Source organism: Haemorhous mexicanus, chromosome 19, assembly GCF_027477595.1.
Source record: "Haemorhous mexicanus isolate bHaeMex1 chromosome 19, bHaeMex1.pri, whole genome shotgun sequence".
NCBI classification, from domain to species: domain Eukaryota; kingdom Metazoa; phylum Chordata; class Aves; order Passeriformes; family Fringillidae; genus Haemorhous; species Haemorhous mexicanus.
The window spans coordinates 10,159,120-10,176,465 of record NC_082359.1 but is presented as its reverse complement, the minus strand read 5'-3'; the positions used below and the strand labels follow the sequence as shown (position 1 = coordinate 10,176,465).

Below are 17,346 nucleotides of genomic sequence, written 5' to 3'. Positions count from 1 at the left end.
CCTCGTGCTTTTAACAGAATCGGTGGGAATTTCATAAAGCACAGGCATGGACCAGCATTTAAATTCCAGACTTTGGCATATCACTGTTAAACAACGTGGCTTCCTGCATAGGAAAACAAAGCCCAGGGACATCTGCCAGCAGCAAAGGGATACGATGAGATGGTCCTTAAGGTCCTTTCCAACCCAAACCATTCTGGGATCCCCTGGTGATTCAATGACATGTCACACAGCCCAGGAGTCCACACATCTGCACAGCCTCCAAAGAGCCCCTAATAACGGCGTGACAAGGACCTGCTCTAGAGGAGCCTCCGAAAAATAAACCCAAATTAAACCCCCATCAGGGCGCTCATCTTTTGTCCTCTGCATTGGTGCACGGCGGGGACGGGCGCTCCGGGGGCGGCACACGCCGGTGGCACCGAGCGGCTGCTGCATCGCCGGGCGGAAAAGAAGGGGAGGGGAGAAAAAAAAAAAAAAAAAAGAAAGGGAAAACGTGCCGAACAAAAGCCCCCCAGCGCTGTCCCCGCCGCGGCATCAGGTGCGCGGCGGGAGCGCCCGGCGCCGCCGCCCCGCCCCGGGCTTGCCCTGCCCGGCGGCCCCGGCCGGATGCGGATGCGGCGGCGACCCCGCGCCGCTGCCTAATAAGGAGGGAGCGGGGAGCGGCCGGGGCCGAGGCGGTGCGGAGAGGGCGCTGCCGCCGCGGGCCCCGCGCTGACAGCGGCCGCCGCCTCACGGAGGGCTCGGCGGCCCCGCGCGGGAAGGGCCCGCCCGGCCGGACCCCCGCCCTGCCCGGCTCCCTCCCGCGGGCACCGCGCCGCCCGCCCTGCAGCAGCCCCGCTCGCGGGTGCTCCCCAGTTCTCCCCGCTCGCCCTCACCGCCCCCGAGCCGCACCGCGATCCCGAGCCGCCTCCCGCGTCCGCTCCTCAGCCCGGCGGAGCCGCCGCCTCCGCCTCCTCCTCCGCCCGCCGCCGCCGCCCGACTGAGCGCCGCGGGCGGGGCGGGGCAGAGCGGCCGCGGGTCCCGCCCCCTGGGTGACCACGCCCACAAATCATTACGCCCCCTTGATCTGGCCCCGCCCGTTCCAACCTCTCTGTGGGGGCGGGTCGAAAATGTGAGTGACGGCTCGGTCAGCAAATGGTCGTGTGGCTCTCGCCACCACGCGCCGTCGCGCGCTCTCGGGCCCCGCCCCTCCTCCCCTCAGCGGCGAGTGGGGGCGGGAGGTCATGAGGGACCTGAGGGGTCGATCGTGTCCGCCCTGGGGGACCGGCCACGTCCTCCCTGTGAACCAGTCCTGTCCTCTCCGAGGGACCGGTCATGTCATCCCTGGGGATCAGTCATCCCATTCCTGAGGGATCGGCCGTGTCTGCCCTGAGGAATCGATCATGTCATCTCTGAGGCACGGATCGCCTCGTCCCTGAGGGACCGATTGTGTCCTCCCTGAGAGACCGGTCATGACATCCCTGAAGGACCGATTGTGTCCTCCCTGAGGCACCGGTCATGACATCCCTGAGGGATCGGCCGTGTCTGCCCTGAGGGTGAGATGAGCCTGCTGTCCTCAGAGGCAACCCTGGGGAGAACCAGTAGTTCCACAAGAGAACAACCGTGTCACCTCACACTGTCACACCAAATCACAGTGGCTGTGGTGAAAAAAGGACAGTGACAAAAACCCCTGCTAAAGACTGCAGAGCTCGACCCCAGCTAAGAACCACACTCCAGCAAAACACCCATGGCAGAGGTTTGAGACCAGAGGTTCTCCCCATTGCACTGTGGTAAAGGCAAGTTGGGGATGCTGCGCTTCGAGGTGTAAGGTTTGCATCTGTGTGTATCTGTTGTGACACGTCAGGAGAGCACTTTGCACACGCACCTGGCTGCACACAGGTGACACCGCCACACTCGGGGCCACTGCGGCCTCAGGGAGCCCGAGGGGCGGGTGAGCAACACCCGAGCAGAGCCCACAGCCTTCAGTGTTACCATACATGGCCAAAACCAAAACTCCTCGAGCTTCCTCATCCGCCTGGGCCGACGTTTGCACGTTCATTTGCATGTGGTTTGATGCTTAAGGGAGGGGTGATGTTTCAGGGGAGCATCACCCGGCAAATTTCTCTTCTAATCCTTCAGAATTTGGAGGAATATGTGTCGTGATGAGCTGAGCTGAGAGCCCTGCTCTTCCCCCACGGGGCTGTGACAGGACCATGAATTACCCGCTGTGAGTGATAGCTGGTGCTAAAACCCACGGAAAAACTCAGGGAGATACATTTGTCCTGGTCTGACTGTCACAGCTGATGGAAACATCAGTAGCTACAGATTAAACAAATGTTATCCTGCATTTATTAACCTTTGACACTAAATGTAACTGCTGATCCAACAAGCGGGAAAGCCTCTCTCACCTACTGAGCAACTCCTTGATAAAAAAATTATACAAACAGAGATTGGAGTGGCAAGGCTGCACCCTCGCCCATGACAACAATTGCCCTGAAATTAACCAATAGCTTCTTTCTGAAAGCCAGCCCAGCACAGTTACACCACCCTGCTCCCTCAAACAATCCCTTTAAAGCTAAAAGAGAAGAAAACTAAAGCAGCCTTGGAGCAGAGCTGCAGGTACCCCAGAGTTTAGGGAGTTTTGGTTGTGATTCACATTTTCCATGGATGTACATGATGTGTTGAAGGCCACAGAATGAGTCAGTGATAGAGCTGAGAGTCCTGCTTGCCCATCCTTAATTTATAAGAAGTCTCAAAACTGTGGGGGGAATTAAATTTTATAAAACTAATATTTTAATCATGTACCAAGAGATGCTTTAGCCTGGACTGGAAAACAGGAATGAAGGCAGCAGCACCCAGCACTGCCCACCAGCTCAGAAGGGGAGCCAAAGAAGATTTTTGGCCTCCAACTGAAAAGAAAGTGGCACACAGAGGACTCAAAAGTGAAATTTGTCCTGAGAAATCTGATTGAAGCCTAATCCTCTCAAGAGCTGCCTTGGGAAGGGTGGATCCTGCAGAGATGAAAATTCCTTGCTCAACACAGTGCTGGAAGAGCTGCTAAAGATGGACTCAGGTGGAAATAATACCTGGGGAATTTTTACCAGAGCTTCCTAAAAAATCTGGATGGAAACACTCCAAAGAACACCCAGATCCTGTCTGGGATTAATGAGCTGTTTGGATCACAAAGTGATGAAGAAATTACAGGAATTTTAGGCTGACTTCTCCAACAAACAGAAGAAACAGCTCAGGTTTTACATGTGCTTTTTGGTTCTGCTGTAACCACTAATTTTCATCACTTCAGATGAGTAAAACCACCCTAACAAACAATTTAAATGTTATCCACAGTGCTGCAAGTGAAACAACTTGTCAAAATATGCCCCAAATCCTAATTTTTCTATAGAAAAAACACCAAACCCTTACAGCTACTAGGAGAAACACACCAAAAATTGCCCTATTTTACCAGCACCTGGTTAGTACATATTGCAGAAATTCAGGATTTATTAAAAAATCCTCTTTTAGCCATCCCACATATTTTTCCCTCAGCTACATCACTGCAGGATTGCTGCAAACTACCTCACAGCCTTTATAGGGAAACAGCACCGTGGCTACAGACTCCACCTCTGAAACTTATGTCAGCTGCTAAATTTAGCCTCCTGCAAATATGCATCAATTCCATCCCTGCAATAAATCCCCCAGCTTTGCTCCTGGGATGAGCCTGACATGCTTCACAAGGCCCACATCAGGTGTGTCCCACAGCCTTCCCCACCAAGGCCGTGTTTGTAGTTGGAAGAGGAAAAAAACACCTGAGGCACCTTTTTTAAAGGAGAAATTTTGATTAATTTCTTCAGTTTGGTGTCTCTGAGCCATCCCAAAGGGGTGACAAACTCCAGTTTTGGATCCAGTGAGGTCACTGGAGGGATGAATTTGTCTCAAGCATTTTGTTTTGCTGAAATCCTCATTGCTAAATATATTCTGAATGGAGGGAAATGGCTTAGGGAGGGCTTAGAGAGATCAGCAATTTAAAGTCCTCTTATTTTGCAGCTTAACTTCTAAATCAAGCAAAATATGCCAGACAGGACCATCTTGAACCCTGGTTTTGCAATATCCAAATTATATAGCTTTCCAAGGACTTTTATGTCCCTGTTTATCTATTTGTTTCCTGAAGCTTTTTGATGATGATGATGATATTATTACTATTATTATTATTATTATTGTTATTGTTACATTTACTTTATAATACTCTTTACCAGGAATAATAATAAATATTTCTTTACCAGGAAGTACTAGGTTCTCCCACATGAAATTTGAGTATTTTTATATTTCTCTTCTATGGCTTCCATCATTTAGGGTTCCCATCAAGGCCAGGCCCAGTGGCATTGGGAAGAGCTGCTCCTGCTGAAATCAGGAATGTGAACATTTCACTGAACATTATTCTGATTTAGTGATTTTTTTAGTGCAGGGAAATGTTCTCTGCCCATAGCAGGGGGATGGAATAAGATGGTCTTTAAAGTCCCTTCCAACCCAAACCATTCTGGGAAGCTCTGAACTGACTGTAGTGACAAATCCTCCCCACTCCACTTTCCCTGTGTGGAATTAGATTTATTCTCAGCATTAATTTCCTTTCTCTGCCTTGATTCCTCCATGTCCATGGGCACAGAGCAAGTGCCAGGGGCAGCTTTATGAAACTACTCCCAATCCTGATTTTTAGGAGACATTTCCATGATCATCAACTGTTGAGCAACTGCCAAGATGAAATTGTTCTCAGAGCCACCACCAAAGGGCTCCGGATAACAGAAAATCGATTCTGTGTCTGGCTGGGAGGATGTGCTGTGCCCAGGGAAGTGTTCCCCAGCTCCTGCAAAGGGTTTGTCTGGAGAGCCAGGGAGAGCAGAATCCTTTTGGACTGGCCTTATTCAATCCTTGGCCAGAAAGGGGAGCTGTAGAATTAGGGAATGAAGGTAAGGAGAGCAAAATGTTCCATCAGAAGCTTTGAAACAACAGCCAGGAAGGGAGAAGTGTCTCTGTGGCAGCAAGGAAAGAGGAAAACATGGATTAAAGGACAGGGCCGGGAGCCACCACCCCTGAGCTTTATTGCCAGCTCTGTGTGACGTGGAACCATCACTGTGCTGCTTCCAGACCCCAGAACTGGGCTCATTCACAACCCCCCTCCCCAAAGGGCAATAAAATCCACTGTGGTGAATGAGGGCCCGTGCTGACATCACTCCTGAGCCACTTGGAAAGGCTGGAGGATGCTGGAGATGGATAAGGAATGAGTGAACATTAGGCCAGGATGTGCATTAATAATTGATGCTATTGTTATTAATGATTTACAATAGATTTCATCCAGTACATCTATTACTGCATCTCCCCACTCTCACACCTTTTGTGCAGCAATATCGGTGTCAGACACATCCCTCCCAACTCAGCTGAAAGAAAGGCACCAAAAAATGAGCTTTTACAGCAAAAAGAAACATCTAATTTCAAGCTAATCTATTTCCTCATGTATTTTTCTCCATCATTAGACAGGATTGTGAAATATATTTTCATTTCTTTTCTATTTCTGCAGAGAAAAGGAGGTAGGTCCCAATACCTAATTAAAATGTTGGGCCACCAAATAAACCCAAAGCAATTGCTTGCAACAGATGGGATTTCCTTTGTTGCTGTCTCCGGATGATTAACGAGGAGGAGAGAGACAAGAAAGCAGAACTGGAAAAAAAAAAAAAAAAGAAAAAGAAAAAAAGCAATCTGTATTTTATTTACAACATGAATATGCTGGGATTGACAACTCCTATCATCCTGAACAGCAGGAAAAAATCAGGGAAGAAGCCAGGGCTGGGTGTTGGGTTCCTGGGCACTGATCACAGAGCCTCACTATTCAAGCACTTTGGAATTCTTTTGCCATCTCCTTCTGTTTCTCTCCCTGCTGTCTAGGATCAGGTTGGACCAAAGGTGCTGGAAAAATCAGAGATATAAGAAAGGAAACACATAAGGGTAAATCCAGGTGAGGTGTCTGTGTTTGAGATTTGGGAAGATCAATGTTTAACCCAGTTTTTAAAACCCCAACAGACTGTTATGGATAGACCAAAATGGGAAGCTGTTCCTGCTCTTCTTCCTGCTCCAGTGGAAGGTGTCCCTGCCCATGCAGGGGGTGGAACGAGATGAGCTTTGAGGTCCCTCCCAGCCAGAGTAATTCCATGAGTCTGTGGTTTTTTATTGCAACATTTCCACCGTTCAGCACTGAAATACTGTCTCAACCCTCCCTCCCTGTTTCTTCTGGAGAACAAGGAGGTAAAAATGTGTCAGGAGGGATTGGGCTGCAGCTGGTATTAACTTGGGGAGGGAGCTGATTCCTTGTATCCCTTCTCACCCCCTTCTTCTGCCAGACCTATTCCATCCACCTGCTCCTTCATCCCGGGAAGGATGAGCTGATCAAACATCCCAGTGCCCGGTGTGGCTGAGGGGAACGCTCCAGCTCAGCTGTGCCAGTGACACCAGCGAGCCTCTCTCTCGAGGGCTGTGGAGATCTACACAGACACCACCACCCTGCTCCGTGCTCTGAGCCTGGCAGTGCTTGCAGTGACAAATATCTCCCACCCCTACTTCCTTACATCGTGCAGTGTGTCCTCAGCTGCTTCCTGAGAGCACAGGAGCTGTTTGTCATCCCTGCAGGGGTTTTGTCATCCCTGACACGCACAAACTGTGCCACGTTCACGCGCCGACTCTGTCGCGACAGTAACCCATCACACCTTTTTTTTTAAGCAAACTCAGTTCAAAGCCACCACAGATTTCCTGTGCCTTAAAACACTTATTTTCCCTTATAAGGAAATGCACAATTGCAGATTGTCACTGAACAGAAGATGGGAGTTAAGCAGCGTGGGTCGGGTGGCTCCTTGCGGTATCCAAACTCTCATACAAACACTCATTTCTATCCTTCCTATTTTTGCAGAACTGCTGTTTTACCAGGAAAATTTCAACAGAGTTCACTTCTCCATATTTTTTTAAGTGAAAGTGTTTCCAAGTTGATGTCATTCTCCTGAATGGCTTATTCAGTGAAGTCACAGTGCAGGAGAAAAAGAACTTAGAGAAAATAATGCTGCTTTTTTATAGCTAAAATAAAATTACATTGGCTCACCCAGTGCCTGGAGAGATAGAGGCAAATAATCCCACATGGCAGCGGGAGGATGCATCCTATGGACACTGCTGCATTGTGAGAAGCAGTAAATTGTATTTATTCTTACGCAGGAGTCTGACAAAACAAATCTTTCCCCAAAACAGCTTCACAGCATGAAGGGTTTTGAACCAACACCTGATTCCCATTCTGCCTCCTTAGGAGACTCCATGTGCCCTGAGCACATCCCGTCTGCCACCTGGTTATTCCCGGCAGAGATTTCCCATCCACGGCAATGTTCCCAACTGCCCTGGAACTTCGACCTCCAGGACCCCCCAGCCCCACGGCAGAGCCGGGACTCCCCACTCCTCACCTTTTTTGGGCGCTGGTGCTGCTGCCGTCCCCTCCGACGCCTTGGGCTTTTCGAAGGTTTTCTTGGCATCGGCAACTTTAAGCACATTCTCATCCTCCTGACTCTGCCTCCCCTTCCGCTCCGGCTCCTCCGAGCCCCCTCCTCCCGCAGTCCTGCCTCCAGGGAGCAGCTCCGTGCCCACCGCTGCCCACTGCTCCCTGCCAGCCTTGGCCTCATCGCCGAGGGGCTCCAGCAGCGCCTCCGTCAGCGCCACAGCCTTGCTCATACTCAGAGCCAGGCACTCCTTGCTGTGGGTCCTGACAGGGGGGGCCGGGGGTGTTCTTTTCTGGATGTAGGAATCGAGTTCATCAGCTTCACTTCCGAGCTGCTCCCGGCTGTCTGGGAGCTGGCTGCTGCTCTGTCTTGAAAGCTTCCCGGTGTCTCTGGCCACCGAGGGATAATTTGTGACCGCAGGCACCGTTCTCTCGAGGCTCTTCACTACCTGCTGGTCTGGCTCGGGCTTCCTGGCCGGATCCTCCTCGCTGGCCTGGCCGTTCTGACACAGGTCAAGTGTTCCATCGGGCTCGGGGGCAAAGCTCCGTGCCTGCCTCAGGCTGTCCCTGCTGCTGTCCCTGGGGATGTAGGAGACAGGTGTGCCTGCCTCCTGCTTGCTTTGCAGGATGTAATCCATGAGGATGGCGTTGCGCTCGAAGCTGTCGGACCTGACAGGCACGGTCGGTTTGTTGCCCTCCGAGGGGCTCTTGGGGCTCAGTTTGGTCACTTGCCTGCTCTCCACGCTGCTTTCCGAGTCCGAGCGGCTCATCTGCCTCCTCAGGACTCTTTCCAAGGAGTTGAGCCTGCTGAGGCTCGGGCTTGCCACCTTTCCATCCCCTGTGTAGCCCTCCTGAATCAAGGGGAGTGTGTCCTCTGCCTCTTCCCATTCTTCCTCAGGTTCCATTTCTGCCTCCTGGATGAGGCGCCGGTACTCACTCTCCTCCAGCCTGTAGACCACCGGCCTCACCGTCCTGCCCGTGCCCACCCGCCTGGGCACCACCTCCAGCTCATACACCTTTGGAGGGGCTTCTCCCTCCCGCCCTCTCCTGCACCCTTTGGACACGGGATGCTCTTCCAGGGACAGCTCCCCTGCCGGCCCCCACCGCCCTCTCTGCCCGCTGCTGCTCATCTCTGACCTCTTGGCCGGGCCTGCGGTGTCGCTGCGGAGGTCGGGGCGGTCCCCCCGCTCCCGGCTGTGTCCCAGGCCCTCCTGGCTGAGCTGCAGCAGTGGATAATCCTCACAGGTGCCTGCAGAGTCTCCCCGGGAAGCTGGGCAGTCTCTCCCCCTCGCCTTACTTGTGTCATCCCGTAAATATCCACGGTACTGCCAGGTGGAGGCTTCCATGGCCGGGAGATCTGTCACTATAATTCCTGGTTCCAAGTGCTTTGGGACTGGCCAGCCAAGATTTTTCCCACCTTGGGTCTCGGCGGGCTTTCAGCACCGCCTCCTCCTCGCTCTGCTCTGGGAGACGGCGGCACTTGGAAGCGTCGGAGCCTGGGTCATGTGAACCGGCGTTCCTTGGCCTCATGGCCAGCGGAGAGGAACATCCCATTGGCACGATGGAGCCTGTGCTCTGCCACTCCTGACACCACACCCAGCACAGCTGATGCCACCCTGCTCCTTACCCAAACACATCCCACCTGGATAACTGGAAAAATCCCCTCCAGCTGCTAATTTGCTGGTCCATGGCACTTCACAGTCAGGACTTACTTCCCATCTGCATCCTTCTCCAGGGATTCTCCTCTTTCCCCAACCTACTCCAGCAACAGCTCCCCACAGCCTGGTGCAGCAGTCCTGGCTTGCCTCCAATTTTGCAGCTTCCAGAGGGATTTACTGCCAGGCTGTCTGGGCAGAATCACCTCTGCCAGCTCCTTGGGGGTTCCACAGAGAGAAGGGAACCCGCATCCATGCCCCTGGCACTGTTCCCTCCTCCCTGCCCTGTGCCCGTGGGATGCGGAGCGGCTCCCCCAGTGCTCCTTCCTTGGAAGCAGCACTCAGCCTTGGGCTGCGTCCCAGAGTTTGAGGGAGAGATGTTGCCTGCACAGAGAGCACGGGGCAGAGCCGGAGAGCTGGAACGATCTGCGGGAATACGTTATGGAAAAGGGAATTGCTGTGACAGAGACCGGCTGCCTGAGATAAACACGGGAGCCCAACAGCAGCCTGAGACACAACTTTCCCTGTAGAAACTCCAAAACACAACTTATCAAAAATCCCTATTAATGCATTGGGCACTTCTCTAAATAACCCTCTGAGCAGTCCTTTGGATAACCCTCTGGATGGCGGTGGAGCCGGAGAGCTGGAGGGCTCTAATCCGTTTGTACACAGCTGGGATGCCTGGCATTGCAGTGAGCCGCAGCTCCCAGCTCAGCTCCCAGCCCAGCCACTGCCCTGTGCTTTGCCTTTTATGGTTCCCCAAGCCGGGAAGCATCCCGAGGCAGGATGCAGGAAAACACCTAAATCAGCCCAAACGAGGTGCCTGCACAGGCACCTGACGGTGTTGGGACTGAGTTACCCCAGTGTCACCTGAAGAGCTGGCAAACAAAGCCTGACCCCAGCTCAAAGGCAGCCCCTGATATTCCATGAGGCTGGAAAATGCTACAGGGCCTCATCCAGAGACTTCAAGGACCCAGACAACCTCTGGGCACCACAGACACACAGCAGCTGCATGGGTGGCCCCTGGACCATGGTCACTATGCCACTACCTCATCCTGTGTCCCATGTCAGGAGTGAATCCTGGCCACTGCTGAGGGGATGGAGTGAGGGATGAGGGTTATTCCAGCCCTGATCGGCCTGGAGCCAGCCTGGCCCCTCACTGGGACTGCTCTTTATCAGTGCACGTTGCAGAGCTGCTCTGCACAGACAAAACCCCATTTATTTCCACTGGAAGTCTTAAATCTCCACCAAGGCTGCCCAGAGCAAACACAAGCAACTCCCAGTGGGATCAGGGCTGGTGGCCGGGCTCCTGCTGCTCCTGCCAACAGCAACAGGAGCACCTGGCAGCAGCAGTCCTGACAGGTAGAGAAATGCTGAGCAAAGTGTGCTGGCAGGTGCAGGAGTGAGGAATTTTACAGCCAAGTCACCTCTCCCATGGGATGAACTCACTCAACATTTGCACTGTGACCCGATCAATAATTCTGGGTGTTCCCCTCAAGCCCTTGTGACAAAACCAAATTCCTTCTATGCTTCTCACAAACCCTCACAATTTGGGGATGTTGTGGTGGTTTGGGCTTGTCCTGTGTGGGGACTGCAGAGCCCAGGGTTGGTGTGGAAGGGACACAACTGTGTCCTGGGACCTGCCCTGGGCATTGTGTCCTATGTTCCAGGGAGCTGCTCAGAACTCTGACATGGCACCAACGCAGTTCTGCTCCTGAACCCTCTGCATAAAAGGAAAAGGCAGCTGCTGCAGCATTGCTGCTGTCCTGTCCTTCAAACAGAGGGAGGAAGAGACTTTTAGGGAATACACACCGAGGCGGGAGCAAACCTGACTGGCAGCACAGCTCGGCCTGTGCCCGCTGCAGGAACTGGCTCCTCTGGCCTTGGCAGCACTGACTTGCAGCTTCTGCTTAGAAAAATATTTACATTTCCACCTTTCCAGAGGCCAGAGCGGCTGTTCAGCCACGGCCCAGCAGGAATGGATGTAGAGGCATCATCCTGGGGCTGCAGGCAGCTGGAGAACTACTGCCAGAGAGCAGCTTCTCCTCTGCCAGTGTGGAAATGCAGCCACAGCCCCCGGAGTCCTTCCTGCAGCCTCTCTGTGTGCTACAATCAGCCTCACTCTCCTGCTAAACCTCATCTTTTCACCCAAAACCACCATTAGAATACCTGCTCACCACCCCAACTCCACATGGAACTGGGAAATGCTGCCAGGGAACTGTTCTCCCATCAGAGGGCCCTTGAGGAGATCAACTTTGGAGCACCTGCAGCTCCTCCATGGGGGAGAGACGAGGGGCACAGCTGGACCCTGCACCTTCCCACCACCCCAGTTCCCAGGAGGGCACCCAGTGCCAGGCTGCCCCTGCCCATGGTAGCTCCAGGCTCAGGCATCTCCCCTGGTCAGCGAGGCTATAAATAAACCCTCCCTGGTCGCCGGAGAGAATTTGTGTTGCTCCAGATGTTGCCTGGTTTTGCCATGGCAACATCACAACAGGATGTAACATTCAGCCGTGAGGAACCGCTCCGAAAAGGACCAATTTCCAATCCTAACAAGAACAGACAAACAGCCAGGGACTCACCGGCAGCCTGGGCATGCTCCAGCCATTCCACGGTCCCATCTTGTGGTTCCCCATATCCAACTCACACCCACCTCTGGAGCCAGGAACTGCTCCGTGGGGAGGCTCCATCTTCGGGAAGCTGAGCTGAGCAGGGAGCGATGCCTCTGTCGACCCAGCCAAGGGATGTGTGAGTTAAATGAGCCAACAGCAAACACTGCCCCCAAAACGGTGCTGGCTGAGGGGCAGGCTGTGCTCCAGGACCTCAAACAACAGCAGGAAGCTGCTCTTCACCTGCCCAGGCCGTGCCAGAGCTGCTCCCACACCTGCAGATCCATCCCTCCCCTGGGGATATCCTCAGGTGAAGGAAACCCAAATGCTCCAAACCCACCCCAGCAGCCCAGGGCAGTGCCCTTGATCGTTTGCAGATGATTTCCCCTGCCAGGGAGCTGCTGCGAGTCCCTGTGGGGGCTCCTGGGCTTGCATGTGGCTCTGCTGAGGAGAGCAGCACAGGCCTGTGGAATCCCATGGCCCACGTTGCTGTGGCAGCATCAGGGCCCTCTCCCAGGTGGGATTTTCCAGGCTCAGCAAGGTGCAGGTGTCACTTTTCCATGTGCCACTGCTCCACTGCTGGAATCCTTTCTGGAAGGTGAGAGGCTTCTCCTGAACCCAGGCTAGGGTCTCTGAAGAAACCAGGAGAGAATGACTGATTTCCATCCTGCTCCTCTGGATCCAGCCTTCAGGAGCATCAGAAAAACAGCCAGGACCCAAAAACGAGGGAAGTGGAGCCAGGATAGATGGGCAATGATAACACAGGGCAGGCAGTGGCTCCTGGGATATATCCCATTCCCTCCTTTTCTTTCCACCCCTTCAGCATCTGTTCCTTCCCCACCTCCAAACAAAGCTACAGAACTCATTTGTAAAAGGAAAAAAAAAAGTTTATTTGTTTTTCCTCACAAGATAAACATAAAATATCCAGGACATTTTTACAAACAAAAGTAAAAAAAAAAAAAAAAAAAAAAAAAAAAAAGTGCATGATGCATCCCTCCCGCGGGCATACAGTACAAAAATCCTGCAGATTTCCATATAAAATTGGGATAAGAAATACCATGGAATAAAGGAACGTTGTTATGGAGTACAGCAATGCACAGAACAGCTACACGTCACTCACCCCCTCCTCAGGGACTGACCGGGACTGTCCCCACCGCTCCGCGGGGAGTCGGTGACACGGCCGGGACAAACCCCGCCGGCACGGGAAGGACTCCCGGGAGGTCGGGCACTGCTGCCACACGGAGCGACACCACCTGGACCGGGAATAAGGTGCCGGTTTGTGCATTTCAGGATTTCTGGCAGGACGGGACAGGGTTTGGGTCTGCCGAGCAAAGCGTGGTCGGTGATGGGATGTGTCCCTGCACACCCCGCCCGCGTTCCGGCAGCGATGCATAGATACATGGGATAAATGGGGACACCGGGAGCAGCCACAGGCACCGCGGCTGTCACGGAGCCCTTTGGTTCTGCCATGCCCAGAGCAGAGGGAAGCGGTAGCAGGTGAGCCGTGCCGAGCTCGGCGGGGACAGGAGGGCAGGACAGGAGGAGGGACGGCCTCACTGCCATCGGAAACACCAAAAGCACCAAAAACTCCCTAGAGAACAGCAAACAGCAGAGTCCAACAGCTCAGCAGATACACAGTGTTTGTAAACTATGAGTAAGGCACTCCATCGTAAGGACACGTACGACACGTGGGGAGGACAAGCACATCAACCTTGTCATGCAACAAACCCGACGGGACTGGGGAGTTTGGCTACAACCCCCCGGGAATGGCACAGCGGAGCTCCCGGAGCAGCTCCCACCAAGCCGTGTCTGCATCCCGAGCACGCACGGAAGGAGCCCCGAGCCCGGAGTGAAGCCTGGGGCTGATCCAGCCAGAGCCAGGCGGGAGCAGCAGCAGGGGAAGGCGGAGGGTGCCGAGCTGAGCCCCGGAACGCGGCGGGTTGGACGCGGCAGAACTCGGCAGGCACTCGAGAAACAGGAAGGAAATCAGATGTTCACTTGTATCAGTTCACGGAATTTTGCAAACTCATTCAAACCGTTCCCAGCACCTCCTCCCTCAACCGGGCAGTGATGGGAAGGGTCGGCAGCACACAGAGAACAATAACCTGCGGGCAGCCCTGGCGAGCCGAGGGTGACGGTGGAATTGTCCCGGGGATGGGACAGGGAGGTTCCCCAGGTGCTGCTCCGACCCTGCGGCACCCAACAGCCCGGGGACCTCCTGTTTGCCCCTTCCCAAATCTGAATCTAGGTGCAAAGGAGGATAAAGATGATCCAAATACAGGGAATGGATCCGGCCCTGGCTTGTGGGGTTTCATCCTGCCCTGAGCATGACCCAGCGCTGCCTCAGCCCAAACAAGCCCAAACAACAGGTACTTCCTGCAAACTTCCCTCCCAAAGCAGCTTTTGCTCCACACCAGCTCTCCCGGGTGCAGCAAGTGCAAATCAAATTCAGACTCTTTCAGGAGGGACAATTATTCACTGATTGCCTGTCCCTACAATTCCTCACACAAATGAAACATGCAGGATCTTATACTTAAGGGGAAAAAGGGAACTCCAGGCATTCAGGGCAGGAAAATGCACAGCTCCCTTCCTCAAGACACTGGATTTTCAATCAATACAGTTCAGAGCAGCTGCTGCAGCCTGGCTCTGCCCCACCTCAGAGGGGAGTTGCAAGGAAGCCTTTCCATGGAGATTTTAAAATGTGGGAATACTCCCACTCACAGCCAGGGTGAGCAAATCCACCTCTTTGACCGCCCAAATCGACTTCAAAACATCACCCAAAGGCACAAGGCCTCAGATGGGATTGGGGGCACCGAGGTTTGGAGCACATCCCCTGCTCGCTTCCCAAGCTCTTCCCTCTGGACTCAGTGAGGGCTCGCACGGAGCAGCTCTCGACCAGGCTGGCTGCCAAAAGTATTCACAGAAAATGTGAATTCCCTAGGGAATCCAAGCAGCAGCCCTGGCAGGAGGGGGTAACACTGGACTGAGAGCACAGACAGCCCCTGGCTGCCCACCCTTCCTCCAACATCCCTCTCTAAGAGCGTGTCCGTGTTTCTGTCCAACTGCTCCCCCAGCAGGGCTCTCACACACAGCCCTGCGAGCTCTGGGACAGCCCCAGCCTGCCTGTGGCACCCAAACTCCTGATGCCCACCATAAACAACACCCAGGACTCCTCCAGCAGCTCCCTGGGCACAGGGACCATCCTACAAAACCGACAGCACAACCACAAACACTGTCACCTACCGGGGTCCAGGAGAGCCACCCCTCCTCGGCCACCTCACGTCACCCACAGCCCAGTGACAGAGGGTCCCCAGAGCACCCACGACACTGACACAGCTTCACATCACGAGGGTCCACAGGCAACCACTGGCCAGGCTCTGTCAGCACTGGGACAACACCAACCACAACGACAGCAAAACACCCCAAGAACACAACACCTGTGACAGCAACAGCCAGGGTGACATCAGGTCACAGTGTCCCCAAGGACACAGCTCAGCACTCTTGTCACCTCCCAGCAAGGCCTGGGGAAGCCTCTGTGTCCACACTCCTCCAGGCCTTTACAGCTAAAGGAATTCCTTCAAATAACAGCAAGAATTCTGGGAAAAGCCTTTTGGATAAAAGCCCCAAACAATAAACCAGGACAAAAAGCCAGCGAGAACAGAGGTAGTGTGCGTGTCACCATTTTAAGGATTTTCCACAAGTGCCCTGTTTAAACAGAGACTTGTGTTTGTTCTGTAAAAAAAAGTCATGAATAATTATTTTGAGTCTTTGAAACAGAATATTTCAGCATTTTAGATATAGATAGAGATACAAATATCTATCCATAACCACACACAAATCCACATTATTACACTTGGCAAACAGTACTAGGAAGAGTATCCTGCAGGACAACAGGCAAGTCACACACCAAGTCCTCCTCTAAGCCATGCAACACATTTTATTTCCCTTGTGCCCTTCATTGTGACCCATCGTGGTTCTTTCCTCCTCTCTTGGAGCACAAAGAGGGGACGAGGAGGTGGCACCAGATGAGCTACTGCAACTATCAGATGATAAAACAGCACTGGTGTAATGAATAAATGCTGCAAACCCCCAAATGCTCCAGCCCCCTCCTCCCCCTGCAAGACATCAACTTTTGCCCATCCAAAGCGTGTTCTTCAAGTTCCCAGTCAGAGGCTTCACCCCGGGTTTGGAGGTGCCGTCCGCGCTCCTCAGCGGGGGCTCACAGAGCACGGAGCACTCGCTGGACACGGCCTCCTTGGAGTCCGTGATGGTGGCCACGTCCACGTCACTCGACAAGTCCTCCGAGGACAGGTTCAGACATCCCAGCTTGGCGAGGGAATTGGACCTTTTCAGGGGTGAGGACACGGTGAGGCCAGCCAGGCGCAGCCTGGTCTCGATCTCCTGCGTGCGCTGCTTCACCAGCCCGGGCTTGCCCCGCACGCTGTGGATGCTGTCGCTGCTGGAGCTCCGTGTCAGGTTGGAGCTGCGGGAGGAGGAGGGGGTGTAGCAGATGGTCTTCAGGAAGTCCTTGGTGAAGCTGCTCGTGTGCTCCATGCGGCACCCGGCCGGCGTGGAGGTTTTCTGGGAGATCCCTTCCAGGACACGCTTCACCCCCAGCTTCTCCACGTCGTTCTCGGCGTCTCCGGGCACCAGTGGGGCCGGCGTCAGGAGAGGCACCAGGCCAGGATGGGCCATCAAGTCCTCATTTTCTTCCACGATGCTGGAGTCGACCCTGCCCAGGGGGCTGTCCCTGAGCAGCGCTGAGGCATCTGAGGGCAGGCTCTTGAGGCGCTCCAGCTCTTTGGTGTGCTTCCTGACCAACCCTGCTTTCTGCAGCTGGAGCAGCGACTCCTGGTGCTGCATCAGGTAACTGTTGGCGCTCGGCTTTTCCAAGTCTTTGCTGAACAACAGGTACTTCAGGTCCTTGGTAGGTCTGGGGTCCTTTCTGGCCAGAGACTCTTCCCTCACCATCTCTGCGTGAAGGAGGCTCCTGTCACAGTGGGAGTTTCTCCTGGGCAGCAGAGTTTTTTCGGGGGTTTTTGGCGCATCTTTCCCTCTCTCCAAAAGGCCACAGTGCTGATCCAGTGACCTGCACGTGCCAACCTCCACAGCCCCAGCTCCTGGTGCCAGAGGGAGCGGAGCCTCGTTATGTTTAGTTCTGCCTGGCTCCTCAGGGGGGGCCCTGCTGGGCAGGTGTTCCATCAGGTGGGAGTGCAGGTGGGACAGGAGGGGGGGCTGGGTGCAGATGGTGCTGCTGCGCCGCGCGGCGCCGGCGCCGAGCCTCTCGCACTGCTCCCCGAAGGGGTCGGGGGCCAACCCTGCTGAGGAGTACATGCAGTCAGTGCAGGACTGGTAGGAAGGCTTCACCTTGCTGAGGATCCCGAACACGGCATCGTGCTGCAGGAGAGAAAACAGGGACAGATCAACGAGCATGGAACAGACACCAGCACAGCCCACAAGGTGTGGGACGGCCAAAGAGATCTGGAACAAAGCCCATTTCCACCTCAGGCCCTGCAGCAGGAACTAAAGCCACGTGCTTTCCCAGCAGACAGTGTCTCCAAGGAATACCTACCGTGCCAAGCGAGGGTCATGCAAG

The 17,346-nt window shown here is 54.1% G+C and overlaps 3 protein-coding genes across 6 annotated transcripts in view; all 3 read right to left on the bottom strand.

Annotated features, from left to right (window-relative positions):
* CORO1C (coronin 1C) overlaps window positions 1-1,000 on the bottom strand; it is a 39,055-nt gene extending 38,055 nt beyond the window's left edge. Inside the window, exon 1 of one of the 2 annotated variants that reach the window (XM_059863824.1) lies at window positions 889-1,000. The gene's annotated coding sequence lies outside the window, so the exon portion shown is untranslated. Of the gene's footprint in view, window positions 1-872 lie in introns of both variants that reach the window. The other variant, XM_059863825.1, reaches the window with a different exon arrangement.
* A 4,630-nt stretch (window positions 1,001-5,630) lies between these two features.
* Window positions 5,631-9,548, bottom strand: LOC132336388 (uncharacterized). Of its 2 annotated transcripts, none has more exons than XM_059863823.1 (2): window positions 7,458-9,548; window positions 5,631-5,682 (listed from the first exon to the last, which is right to left on the bottom strand). In XM_059863823.1, the coding sequence occupies exons 1-2, from the start codon at window positions 8,833-8,835 to the stop codon at window positions 5,651-5,653; spliced, it is 1,410 nt and encodes a 469-aa protein (XP_059719806.1). In that variant the 5' UTR covers window positions 8,836-9,548; the 3' UTR covers window positions 5,631-5,650. The 2 variants fall into 2 exon arrangements, with proteins under 2 accessions (XP_059719806.1, XP_059719805.1); XM_059863822.1 differs by lacking the exon at window positions 5,631-5,682 and adding an exon at window positions 5,713-5,928.
* A 3,067-nt stretch (window positions 9,549-12,615) lies between these two features.
* The window catches only part of SSH1 (slingshot protein phosphatase 1), a 33,988-nt gene continuing 29,257 nt past the window's right edge, over window positions 12,616-17,346 (bottom strand). For both annotated transcript variants that reach the window (XM_059863296.1, XM_059863297.1), the window contains one exon: window positions 12,616-17,147. In XM_059863296.1, coding sequence (XP_059719279.1) covers window positions 15,876-17,147 — 1,272 coding nt within the window. In that variant the 3' untranslated portion in view covers window positions 12,616-15,875. The remainder of the gene's footprint in view (window positions 17,148-17,346) is intronic.

Bases quoted from the DNA above. Each gene is read 5' to 3' on its own strand.
- LOC132336388 (XM_059863822.1), bottom strand. From the start codon at position 8,835: ATGGAAGCCTCCACCTGGCAGTACCGTGGATATTTACGGGATGACACA. The intron at 5,929-7,457 runs GTGAGGAGTGGG...TGATTTTTCCAG, and splicing joins AGCACCAGCGCCCAAAAAAG to CACCTTTGGTCCAACCTGAT.